A 13,972-nucleotide genomic window follows, 5' to 3' on the forward strand; every position below is an offset into this window, starting at 1 on the left:
AATTTCTGAAATATTTGTTCTAGTTCTGTGAAATACGTTATTGGAATCCTGATTTCAAAAGCAAATTGTGTTGAATCTGTAGATTGCTTTGGGTAGTATGGACATTTTAATGTTAATTCTTCCTATGTATGAATACAGTGTGTTCCCACTTATTTGAAAATTATCTTTTTATTCTGTGAATTTGTTATAGTAGCCATAGTTATTTTTAATGCTCTTTTATGCTCTAATTGTTTATGCTGCTATTCTAAAGGAGTTAGTTCTCAATGCTGATATCACCTTAGTAATAGTTTTGTGTACATTAGCTTTTTCATTTCAATGTGAAGACCTTCCTTCAACATTTCTTGTAAGGCAGGTGATGAACTCCCTCACTTTTTGTTTGAGAAAACCTTTATTTCTCCTGCATATCTGAAGGATAACTTTGCTTGAATGTATTGGGCAGCAATTTTTATCTTTCGATACTTTGAATATGCCGTCTACTCTCTCCTGCTCTGTAGAATTTCTGCTTAGAAATCTGTGGCCAGCCTTATGGGAGTTCCTTTGTATGTTACTGTCTTGTTTTCCTTGCTGTTAAAATTCTTTATCATTGACTTTTCACAATTTCATTATAATGTGTTTTGGCGAAAGTCTTATACATTGAGATAATGAAGTGTTCTGTTAGCTTCTCGCATTTTTATATAGTTTCTTCGGCATGTTTGGGAAATTCTATTATTTCTTTAAATATTCTGCTGCCTTCTCTCTTCTCCTGGTATACCCATTAATCTTGTTGGCTTTTCTAACAGAGTCTGACGATTCTTGTAGGGTTTCTTCACTTTTAAATATTTTAGTTCGCTGTTCCTTTTCACCTAAATAATTTCTAAATTCCTATCCTCCAGCTAACTTATTTTCTCTTCCATCTTATCTGCACTCTTTACAATACTTTCTAATGCATTCTTCATGTCACTTATTCAGTTCAACTCGTTATTTTTTCTTTAGAATTTCAATCTTTTTGGTATAGCACTGCTTCTGATCATAAATTTTATTCTTGAGTTCATTGAATTGCCTGAGTTTTCTTGTAGCTTGTTGAATTTCATCATAATAGCTATTTTGAATTCTTTACCAGTTTGACCGCAATACTGTCTTTTGGTTTGTTTGCTGGAGTTTTTCTTTTTGTGATATCATATTACCGAGATTTTCATAAATGTTTGACAAAGTATGCCTCTGGTGCTACCTATGGGTAGTGAACACCTTTGTTTTTTTTTAGGTAAGGCTTCGCCTGTTTACTTTTATTCTACCAGTTCAACATATTGGCAATTAGAAGTTCGTTTTCCAGAAGGTGGTGCTATAACATAAGTTTTTGTTTCTCTTACTGAAGTTGACTTGGGCTGAAGTTGAAAATGTGAGTATAAAAATGGCTTAAAATAAAAAGGCTGGTGGCAGAGTGGTAGGAGATGTGTGCTTAGCACTTGGGGCTTTTGGTGTGCCCACAGCCCGGCAGGGAGATCCTTGACTGGGGGAGTCCTAGAATCCACGGGCAGAAGCAGGAAGTCTGTTCCTTCAGTTATCCTCGTCTTCTGTTCCCTTTCCGTCCCCCACCCCCTCTTCCCCAGGGAGGTTTCAGAAGTCCAGGTGTTCCTGAAGAGCACTGGGGCTCTTGGCTACAGTCCATGTGGCTAGGCACACTTTCACTCGCCCATTTCACTTTCCACTTCCTCTGCTAGAAAGTTTGCCACCGTCACCACCAGTGAGACCCCCCTGGTTCTGTGTCCTCCTCCTGGGTCCAGTTCACCCACTCTGGGATCCAACGATGGATGACCTGGGTGTCCTAGGGTAGAGTGCAGCCATGTAGGTATCAGACCAGGATGGCAAACGCTTAAGTAAGGAAAATGGTGGAATGGACAGGAGAGAATGGATTTATAAAATATTTGAAGTAGAAAACTTAGCTTTAATACTGATAGACTGCTCACTTAAATACTGTGATAAATGTTAAGAGATTTCACATGATGACCAAATTATTTTGGTACCAATTTTGCATAGACTAAGAAGAGCAGGGCTAAGGTTCAGACTACAGTGAATTAACAAGTGAAAAATATTATTTTAGTATTGTTTGATTTGTGTATTAGAGGAAATGAACATTTCATTTTGAAGCAGATGCTAGGAGACATAACTCTCCTCAAAAGTTTCCAAATAACATTTCTGCAAAAGAAACTTGACATAAATAACTAGAACAAGGACAAAGTTTAAAAGTCAGCTGAAATTTTCTTTTAATTAAAGACCCAAGGGACAAGTGACTCCTTTGTTATAGTGTATAGGCTCTTTTTTAGAGTAAAAGAGACATCAAGGAGCCAATGTTTATACCAGCACTAAACTCTTACTGCAGCAGGTGAACAGTGAAGCAGGATTTCCCTTACCGGCATTGAGACTGTAATATATTTTTACATGCAATAAGTTCTTTGGTAGACTTCATCATTCAGTGGAATTACAGAATTTGCAGAGGAGAGTAGTAGTAAAATATTTCAGGTGAAATTTGAACATAGTGCTTCTCACCATAAGCAATTTATACAGACCTCAGAAAAAAGTCAATCTTAGTAAACTTTTTAAAATATTGCCTGAAAACTTACCAAGTAACGTCTGTGTTCAAATACACACATGCACACAAAAAAAAACAAACCTAAAGTGGGGAAGATAATGAGTTTTTAAAATGTTTGATCATGATGTTTCTAGTAATTGGTCAAATGGAAATTAATCTGAAGAATGTGGAATTCTTTGAGATCTTGGACAGCTGCTCCTGTCTCCTCTCCGTCCTCCCCCCAAGCACATCTATAAGGCATCATTTTGGACAGCTATCTAATAATACATAAACGAGTACATAAATAATGGCAACAATACTTTTCAACTACTACAACATCACATCCTCAAGACTTTGCCTTATCATACATGAAGAATGTGGGTGTTGAAAGGTGATCAGAGTAGATCACCTACCACAAAAAAGAAAAAATCTATGATAGGGAAAGGAGTATCAATGTGATCTGTTGTGAGACTGACGTGTGTGGAATGCCATGGAATTCCAGTGTTGGTCCGACAATGGATGCTCCTCCTGCTCTGTGCGATGAGCTCTCACCCTTCAAGAGGTATATTTTTGAAATGGTTTGTATTTTTACTTTACCAGACACCAAAATTTCTAAGACACATTTTCCTTTTAAAATCAGAAACATAGTTCCACTGTGAACCCAGGGGTGAAGCGTTTTAACATTCTTTAGGTGACTTTTAAGTTAGTGTTATATAATTACATATGGGGTTATTTTACTTTAGCCACCTGCGCTGCTACAGTTTAAACTCAGATTTAAAATAAATAAAGCAACTGAAGTTCTCTCAGACGGGTTCTGAATTCAGAAGACTTTCTACTCAAAGCTGCCATTGTAATCAAGAGTCCGGGGCGACGCCGGCCCCTCTCCCACAACGCTTTCATACAACCGTCTGGACAGGAGTGACGCACTGTGCAGGAGAGCTGGCTCTCTCTGAGGACGAGGTGGATCGGTTGGAAATCTCTCTCTGTAGTTCCTCTACTTTTTTCTGAAGTTCTGCTCGTTTAGCAAGAAGTTCTTTGTATCTGTTGTGAATGGGCTCCTACAAGAGCAAAGCACCACAAAATTATTCCAACTAGGCCATCCTAAACAAACCCAAAGTCAAATCCTGGAATGCAGTTATTTCTCTAAATGTTGCAACGTGGGTGTGTTTCTCAGCCGTGTGTCCACGCCCCGTCTCCAGCACCACTGCTCTCCCACCGGCTTGCTTGCCTAAAGCCCTCAAGTGTATCCACAGAATGTCCTGAAACTAGTACTGTTCCAAATACAATGATTGGCAAGGCAATCTAAAAGCCAATGCTCGTTTAATTTCAGATATTTAGTCTTTTAAACAGTTCTAAGTAGTAAATATTCTGTATTTCAAAATGGACCAGAATTTACTTAACTTTTTTATATTCCGAAAGCTATTTCTCTAATGAGTTAAAGCAGGGCCGCTAGAAGTTATCCAGTCTGACACTTCATCTTACAGAGAAGGGAAGAAAAGACAAAACTCAAGTGGTTTGTCCAAAACCATCCAAGCAAAGTCATGGTAAGAACCAAGTATACTGATTACCCCTGTGTGGTGCTTTTACTACTATACAAAACTATTAACAGGAAAAAGGACAGTTTTAAATATGCACAGCTAATTTTTCTAGTTACTTTAAAGGGGACAAACGTAATTTATAAAACTGCATGGATGAAAACTCCCACTGTACAGCATACCTGTGGTTTCATCCGTGGATTCCACCTTATGTAATATCCCACCCAGAGCTCTAGGTGGCGCATGCTGGCTACTGGATAAAGGACATGATTGGAGTAGCTTCCATAGAGAGGGTTGGTGAAGTCTTCCAGCTGGCTATTGATGTAAGACCACAGTGACACAGTCCTTTTAGGAAGATTCTATAAGAAGGAAAAATAAAGATTCTCCATCATATAAGCTATTTATACTAGATGAGAGTTGTAAAGAGGTTTATTGTGATCATTAAAATCTATAGAGATAACTTTGACACTTCAGTGACAGCCCCACTTTAAAATCAAAGGATATTGGAAAACAGTGCAATTTCTCAAAAAGTTAAACCTGGAGTTGCCAGGCCAGCAACTTCACTCTTAGGTATATGCCCAAGAGAACTGGAAACATGCACACAAACTCTTGTACACCGATGTTCAAAGCAGCATTACTTATAATAGCCAAAATCAGAAACCCAGAAGTCTACCAGCTGATAAATGGGTAAGATAATTTACCTAGAGAATGGAATATTCAGCTATAAAAAGAAATAAAGTATTGATACATGCTACAAGTTGAGCCTTATGCTAAGTGAAAATACTATGCTGTCAGTGATTTTCAACCTTTTCCACCTCATGGCACAGATAAACCAAATAATATGTGGCACACCAAAAAAATATCTTTTTTGCTGACATGACAAAAAATAGGTATAATTTTGATTCATTCACAAGACAGCTATTGTTGTGTTGGTTGTTGTCATTTTTTAATTTGAAAATCTAAGGAAAAAGAGGTCAGTGCCCCCAGCTAGTCACATATTGCATGTTTTAAAAATTCTTGCCGCAGCGCCAGGGTGCTGGTTACGGCACACAGGCCCAAGACTGCTGTGCTGTGCTAAGTGAAAGAAGCCAGACACAAGGCCACATTTTGAATGACTGCACTTCTCTGAAATGTCCAGAGGAGGCAAATCCATAGACATAGATCAGTGTTTGCCAGGGGCTGAGAGGAAAGGAGAATGGAGAGTAACAGTTTCTTTTCAATGTCCTTTACCACTTTTGACAATTGTCCAATGTCAATTACCACTATGAACATAGTAGTAATGGTTGTATAACTCTGTAGATATATTAAAAACCACTAAATTATACACTTGAAATGAGTGAATTTTGTGGAGTGCAAACTATACTTCAGTAAAAATGTTTCTTTTTAAAAATCAAGACCTAGTGATTCCTATTCAAAGCTTTCAAAAAATCAAAGTATCTTTGGAACTTAGCTATTCTTAATTATCCAACATCAGTGATTCTTGAGTGCCTCCTATGCATGGAAATGTTTACCGTGTGCTAGTAGACACCAAAGACATAATGGTGAATTAAAAATATGGTCTAGGAAGCACTTACTCCATGGCAGTTATTGTAGTGTTCTGCATTGTTTATTTTATTTAAACCTCAACACAGTAAGTACTATTAGCCCTATTTTACAGAAGCAGAAATTAACTTGCCCAAGGTCACACAGTAAGTGCCAGATCCAAGGTTTGGACCCAGGCAGCCCTGCTGCACAGCAAGCATTCTGCATGGCAACGCTTTTATAACCACATTTTAAAAAAACAGAATTGATGAAGAGAGATACACCAATCAATATGATTAAGAATTTCATACAGGGATAGATGCATTTTGAGGAAAACAGATACATTTTAGAATAAAACATAGTATGTTCTAAATAATACCAACCGCCAGTGGTATCTCTGGCGGATTAGGGTAACAGACTTTAACTTTCTGCATATCTTTTCAGTGCTTGCATGTATTACAGTGTTATCTTAAAATTAAAAAAAAAACACTAAAATGTTTCATGAACACAACATATGTTCAGATTTGAGCTGTTCATTCACTCAAATGTATATATTTACTAGTTATGTTTTTTAGCACATGCTTTGAAGGATTTCCATCCTGCAATGAGTAACAGGTACACTGGTGTCCCTTTGACATACCGCACACACTTCAGTTCTCTTTAGTAGCTACTTCTTCCCACCCATTGACTCACTTGACAGCTAGCTGGCATCGTTAGCCTTGCAACAAGCCTTGCAGCAAAGGTACTTTAAAATAGATCAGGTTCAGATATATAGAAAGAAGTAACCTTATTAAAGCATATAAAATAAAGTACAGCTAAAGAAATCATTCAAACGAACAACTGTGCCATTGAAATCCATCACGAAATGCACTCTAGTAGAAAAAAATACATAGTGGGGTAGACCAGGATGGGGCTCATATTTTACCTCTTTTCCTCTCTGCTGTTCACTGTTACAAAGGAATGTTCCGAATAAACAGCTATATAGGTGGTCCAAAATGGTAATGAGAAAATACTCATTGAATTCAAATGCTGTAGGAAACTGCAAATCAAACACCACAAACACAAAAGTTAATATTTTAAGATATTTTTTCAAGCTTAATTATCCCTGTATATGGGTAGATCCCTTCGAATACTCCTTAAGATTAGGCCAAATAATATTCAAAACTACAGGGTCAGGCAGAAGTAACACCTGCTTGAGTGTGGTTGGCAGGGTAATAACGTGGGTGTAATAATTTATAGTTTAAATTTGAACATTTCACCTAAAATATCATATGGTGTGCTTGAGTGTGATAGTGTTATGTTACAGAATTACATGCTTATGACTTTGTAATAAAAGATTTTCTAATAAAAATGGGCATTATTTGTGCCACAGCCTGTATATATTTCTAAACCATTACGGTATTATCTGTTTGGTTTTTGGTTCAGAAATCACTTTACCACTCTTCTAAAATAATTTCTCCCAAATCTCCTTTTCATATGGATCAAGAATTTGAGTGGTCTGATCTTGATGTTTCTGTATCCCCCACATTTCTTAACCCTAAACTTGCAGGCTGATAAATTTTGACCTGGGAAATTCTGGCAACTTTCTCATATTTTCCTTCTAAAAATGACCATATGCAACATATTAAGATTTTTCTTTCAGTTTTCAAAAACACTGTTTTATTTTTAGGAATAACACAAAATATAGCATCAATGTCTCCAGAAAATGTCAGCAATGCACAAAAATAAGTGTCCAAGGCAGATGTGCAGATCATTTAAAAGCCAACCTGCTTGTCTTTTTAGGGAACATTCAGTCACACAGGAGTACCTTGTCATCCAGTCCTTTGGCAGCCTCTTTCTAACAAAAAAAGAAAATTCACTTTCTCTTTAATCTCAGGACAGGGGCTTACTGGGTATCTTAATATCACATAAACAACACAATTTGTGGGGAACTTATCAGGACAAATTACAGATCCTGGGAAGCTAAAGGCTTTAATTTAATTCATCCTGTCAATGTAATATTTTAAAATTATTCCAAAGTTTCTATGTAAGAGTGTACCAATTATGAGACTGTGAGGAGGAATTCCATGAAAATTTGGATTGTGGATTTGGGAAATAAAGATTCATTCCAAGTTTTTCTTTGAATGATCCCTACCCAACAGTGAAGGAAAATAGCGTGAACTGTAAGAAAAATGGATAGGAAGCCATAGCAGGGAAATGCGGCTCATTTCTCAAACAACAAAGGGTAACTACCATGCAGTGGCTATGAAACTGAATGGAGCAGGTAATCAAGCACATGCCAACAAAAAGCCAATTATTTGTAAGAACTCAGTCAAATCCAGTTTATTTACAAAATAAATCCTATCTCCTGCACTGTTATGTACTCTTAACAGCCTTACTGTGTTAGCCAACTACGGACACATCAACTCATCAAACAGCGATCCAAAAGAGCTGAGCCTGTGGTTAGTTTTCATCTTCTTGGCAAAACTATTAGTTCAGTTTAATCAATGGGCATTTCAAAACAAATAAAAAACACAGAAACGAATGATCAAACAAACCTAAAATAGCAGAGTATTAACTACTGTTATTGTTTTTACTGTTATTTGCAAAACTGAAGACCACCAAAAAACCCTGTGACTATCTAACATATTTTAGTTCAGGAGGAAAACACACATAAAAACATAACTAGATGTCCAAAGTAAAGACTTATCACGATAATGTATTTTAAGTTCTAAGAAACACAGGATTAAACTGATTTCCTAACTTTTAGTAACTTAAGCTCAGAATTGAAGTTAAACTGCTTTTACAATAGATACCATATAGAAAGTTAATACAATTACTATGGAAAAAATGTACTTGTCATATACTTATACTCTCCTATTCAAACAACTGGTAATTGTGATTAATATTTTTCCAGCAAACATATCAGAACTAATATATTCCCTTATGTTGCTCCTTCAAGGCAGTCATTCTGGAAAGCAGTCCACATAACCATCAATGAATGATATCATGGTTTCAAACAACTTTCCTAGTCTTCTCATACAGCATATGTGATTTTTGCCAATTGTCAAATGTTATTCAAAAACTGAATATGGTAGCAGTCAAAACTGGATCCTATTGTTTTTAGTCAAACACCCCAAAAAATATTGGTAAGGATTTGTATAGCTGATATACTGCCTCAAAGGCAATTCCAAAGGAAAAATTCAAACGTACTCCAAGAAGTAAGTAGTAAACACTATTAAAATAAGTATGTTAGCATCTCCCCTCACCACAACATACAAAGGCCTAATGTATAAACAAAACTGAACTGTATACACATTTGGAGTATTTACGTGAAAATACCACCTCATTATACTGCAGTCAACTACAATACAATTTAACACGGCAGGTTTCAAAATAGTCCAACCACACTGAAATTCTTAGGAGGGAAAAGACGAACTAACTATTTAATATACTGCATAATTGCTGTATTTGTCCTTAGATCATCACTTCCTTTTAATGAAATAGACAGTATTTTCCTGAAGCTCAAAAGTGATCCTAAAGCGAAGCAGAGCCAGCCACTGCCTCACCTCATATTCATGAGGCACTGTGACGAAATCGGGGTCCCCAGCTGGTGGCAGTCTAATAAACCCTGGGATGAGCAGGTAACTCACATACCAATAAGCTGGATCCAACTTTGGGGTTTAAGATGATTTTTCTTGAACAGAGTAAATATTTTATAAGATACCAAACCCTTGCCTTATTAGGGGTTGGTCCCATAATAAACCAGATGTTTTCCAGTCTGCTCTGGTATCTTTCCAAAATAACTAAATCCATTTACACTAAATTTCACAAGTTTGTTAGAAAGTTGGTAGATCTAAAAAACAATCTCTCCATACATATGGAAAAAAAGAACTGACTATATACCTACCTTGCCCTAATTTACCACCTAACCCATTTTTTCCATTAAAATCATTTGCCTATTTCTTCATTTCTTTACCTGTTTAGCAATATATAGCTTCTGGGTAAAGATATGGCCATTATTTAACACTACTTGTCTAAAACAAAGGAGGAGGGGGGAGGTGGATATAAAGGGACTGAAAGGTAATGTAAAAAAAAGTACAAATAAATAAATAAATAAATAAATAAAAGCAAAGGAGGAAACCTCTTGGGTTATTATCAGTGCCACTCACTGAAATACTAGTGGAATCAAACTGTCAAGTGTGTAATGCTACTCTCAAATAATATTCTTTAGCTTAATTCACAATGTGAGGTTAGTTAATAGTTCTATTACCTAGAACTTCCATTTTACATGAAATGTAGGATAATTAGTAACCAAATCTCCCAACTCTGACTGGACAGCTTAAAAAAAGAGATATAAGAATGGACACAAACACACACAAACACACACACACACGTATGTTACCTGTCTTGTCATTTGCCAGACACAGTCAATGAACTGAAGAAAAACAGGCGATCTGTCTGCATCTGCATGATTCTTATCTCCATGGCCGAGTCTCTGAATCAAAGACAGTGAAACAGTATATGAACTTTGTGGGAGTTTTCATATTTTAATGGAAATAACTTTACTTTCCAATAAAAGTACTATTTCCTCAATATTTTAAAAAATTCAGAAAATCTTTTTAACACAGCACAGCAAAGAAAAGAGCAATAACCTATCACCCTACCTATGAAATGTCTATTAACATTTTGATGTACAAATGCTACATCATTTTTTAACATGAGACGCTTGTAATGGGACTTAAACCCAGATCCTAAAAGGCTGATAATGAAAGACAGGAGCAGTTAGACCTCAGAGCCCAGATTTTTGTCCTTGAGATTGAATTTTCCCCTGAATGTTAGGTTACTTGTGCAACGCTCTCAGAAAGTACCCTTCTCCTTTAACATCTTGGCCAGTGCATTAAGGGGACCTTTTGTATCTTATATGTCTACTCTGTCTTTATCAAGAAGAATCACATTAGCACAAACCTTCACAAACCTTTACAAAATGCTTGACTCCTGCCTTCCAAGCATGCACTCACCCAGTTTCTCCATTTTTTTTCTCCTTTGAGAACCTCTGCCCCAGATGACCGAAGCAGACCCCTACTCTGTGTCCTGAAGCCACTGATTCTAAAAGAATGGTCCATAGACTTCTGGGAGTGCAGGCAGTATGGGGTGGTGGTGCCGGGGGACTGTGAGATCAAAACTAAATTCATAATACTAAAACATTACTTGCCTTCTTCAATTCTCTGATGTTTGTACTAATGGTGCAAAAGTGATGAAGGATAAAACTGTTGGTACTTTATGAGGAATCAAGCAAGACACTGGAATCAAACTGCACTGTGGTTATATTCTGTCCTGCCACACACTTGCAGTTATATGAAAGGGACAAAAGCCAATCACTCTCAGGCCAGTTTCCTTGATGAAGCAGTAAAAATTATTAACTTTATTAAATCTCTCCTATTGAATACAATTTGAATAGTCTGTATAACAAAATGGGAAATACACATAATGTGCTTCTGCTGCAAACTTGAGTAGGATGGTAGGAAATGACACTTTTTCGTGGAACATCATTTTGACTTGAAAGAACAATTGATGTATGAACTATGGTTATTAAAACTTGAATATCTTACAGACTTTCTGGAAATGTACAAAGTGACTATGTCACTCCAAGGAAAACAATGGACAATATTTGTTGCCAATGATAAAATTCAATCTTTTGAGTAAAATTAGATTTTTGGAAAACTTTTATCTGGAAAACATGAGCTTGTTAATACTTAAAGACTTTTCTGATAAAATCAGTGGTGGTATTAACAACTGTAGTTTTATGGTATAATATAAAGAAATGCATTAACGATGAAAGAGGTATATAGCTAGGCAAATGAGTTATTTTCCGAATAACTAACACAATGTTACAAGATCATGCATGGGTAAAAGATCTATTCAAAGTGCAAGAGAGACCAATAGGATTTAATGGAACAAACAAAAAAAAACCTCATTTAGTTTTGGATTCCACATTACAATTAACCTTCCAAGAAACTACCATTTGCCAAGTTTTGGCATAATAACAAAGCAGTATACCAACAATTCCTTGAAAAAGCTATTAAAATATTCTTTACTTTTCAACCTACATATCTGTGTATGGTCAGATATTTTTCCTTATTTGTTCCAAACAGCAGAACATACTGCAACAGGTTGAATGCAGAAGATATGAATATGTCTGGTTATCTTCCATTAAGCCAGACATTTAAAAAACTTGTCCCCCAAAATGTAGAACAATGCCACTCTTCTCATGAAACTCTTTGTTGCTTTAGAAAACACTTTTCTTTAAAATGTTATTTATGTTAATATTTAATAGTCCTACAGTCTGAATGTTTGTGTTCCCCCAAAATCTGTATGTTGGAGCTAATGTGATGGCATGAGGAAAAGGAGTCTTTGGTGGAACCTCATGAACAGGGTTAGTGCTCATATCAAAAGAGACCCCACAGAGCTCCCTAGCCTCCTTCCTCCATGTGAGGACACAGTGAGAAGAGGGACTTCACCAGAACCTGACCATGTTGGCACCCTAATCTTGGGCTTTCAGCCTTCAAAACTGTGAGAAATAAATTGCTGACGTTTATAAGTCACCCAGTCTATGATATTGTTATAGCAGCCCAAATGGACTAAGACAAATAGATTTATTATTTTTTTAATAAATATTTAAATTTTTTTATTTTATTCTTTAAAAAAATTTTTTATTGTTGTTAAAGTACAGTTTTGTTCACTTAATTTCTAATATGGTAAATACTGATCATTACCCTCTATTAACCATGTGCGAGCATACCATCTTGACCAGATGTCCTTTATTTGTCAAATTTTGCTTTCATATAACAACTAGGGGGAAGAAATGGTGTCAGTAACCAGAGTTAACAATTTAGGATTCCATAACAATTTCAAACAGTCTAAAACGTTTATGATTTTGGTCACATTTATATGAATATGTGCAGCTTTGACTAATTACACTTCATGTTTTGAAGTTGAGTTTTTTTGTTTTTTTCTTAAATGGTCTTATGATAAATACATTTTACAAAGAATTGAAAACCGTGAATCATCTGAATCGATACTCCAGATGTCCAACTTTATGTAACAATTCAAGTTCAAAAGAGCAGACTACCTTTAAACGTCTGTTTCTCAGGTCATTTATAAACGCTGCTCATTTACCCTGGTAACTACTGGATACTGCAGCAGGTTAACATGAGAGACAGCGTCTGGGCAAACATCTTTCAGAAAGTCTTGCAGCTAATCTAGGAAAATGCTGCCACAAACCACCCCCGAATCACACTCCCAGGGGTCTCGAGGGCTCTGACACTCTAACTCCTTCCCTTCTCCAAGATTCTCTAAAGCCCGCCCTCCCTCCTCTTCTCTTGCCACACTCAACCCCATCTAGACATTTGCTCACCTTGCTTCTCCTTCCTGGGAAAGTATTGCTATTCCTCACTCTCCAAATTCTATGATCACAACTGACAGACAGGCAATACATAACAACCAAGTTTTCTGATTTCAAATGTAGTGCTTAGTAGAAACAGCTAAAATATACTTGAATGTTTATTTAATCGAAAGCTACACAAATCCAAAGTGTGATGTAACAAAAAAGCAAATGTGAAAGCATAGTATCGTTTGAAAAGGACATCACCCCATTCCTCTATTTTAGGAACCGCAGTTAGTTCTGGCTACTGCACCTCAGGGCCAAAGTCCACAGGACAAGTGGGATGGTGAGGAGCTTCAAATAAGACAGAAAAAATGGATGGCCAGCCAGAACTGACCACGACCAAGGACATGAGCTGACAGCTACTTTCCAATACCTGAAGGGCTATTTTATATGTTTAAGTAGTTATATTTGTTCTTGTCTCCAAAGAGGAATGTAGGAACATGGGAAGCAAATTTTGTTCACTATGAGGAAGAAGTTTCTGACAGGTAGACTTTGTGAAGGGTGACCATATAGCCTCAGGAAGAGATTTATTGCTTATTTCTAGAGGTGTTAATGAAGAAACTGAACAATCACTTTGGGGACACCATAGAAGACATTCAACAATTGTTGCTGGACTCTGGCTTGCTTCTAACTCTTAAATTTGTTGCCAAAAAACACATCAACATAAATTTTGAGATATAGAGACCAAAAATTTTGTCATTTCCATAAAACTGCAACACTTTCCATACACATGGTCATTACAGTGTTAGTATCTTAAGAAAAATAATAGAAAAGTTGTTTTATCCTCACCTATCAGTTACATTTTATTTATTTTTCTCTAAACGCAAATTTTTTTTTTAGACGCTGATCCTGTGTGAGCAATACTACTTTGTAGGGCTACTTTAAATTGAGAATAATAGTTAAGCCATTCTAATCTTTTAAATCTTTTTTTTTTGACCTTTTAAA

The 13,972-nt window shown here is 36.3% G+C and overlaps 1 protein-coding gene across 2 annotated transcripts in view; it reads right to left on the reverse strand.

The window, feature by feature from the left end:
- Positions 1-2,228: 2,228 nt before the first annotated feature.
- MTMR2 (myotubularin related protein 2) overlaps positions 2,229-13,972 on the reverse strand; it is a 110,648-nt gene continuing 98,904 nt past the window's right edge. For both annotated transcript variants that reach the window (XM_054592530.1, XM_054592531.1), the window contains 4 exons: positions 9,986-10,078; positions 6,527-6,640; positions 4,263-4,439; positions 2,229-3,603 (listed from right to left, as the gene is read on the reverse strand). In XM_054592530.1, coding sequence (XP_054448505.1) covers positions 3,442-3,603; positions 4,263-4,439; positions 6,527-6,640; positions 9,986-10,078 — 546 coding nt within the window. In that variant the 3' untranslated portion in view covers positions 2,229-3,441. The remainder of the gene's footprint in view (positions 3,604-4,262; positions 4,440-6,526; positions 6,641-9,985; positions 10,079-13,972) is intronic.

Source organism: Pteronotus mesoamericanus, unplaced genomic scaffold (genome assembly GCF_021234165.1).
Source record: "Pteronotus mesoamericanus isolate MK-2021 breed Mesoamerican mustached bat unplaced genomic scaffold, CSHL_Meso_final scaffold_36, whole genome shotgun sequence".
NCBI classification, from domain to species: Eukaryota; Metazoa; Chordata; class Mammalia; order Chiroptera; family Mormoopidae; genus Pteronotus; species Pteronotus mesoamericanus.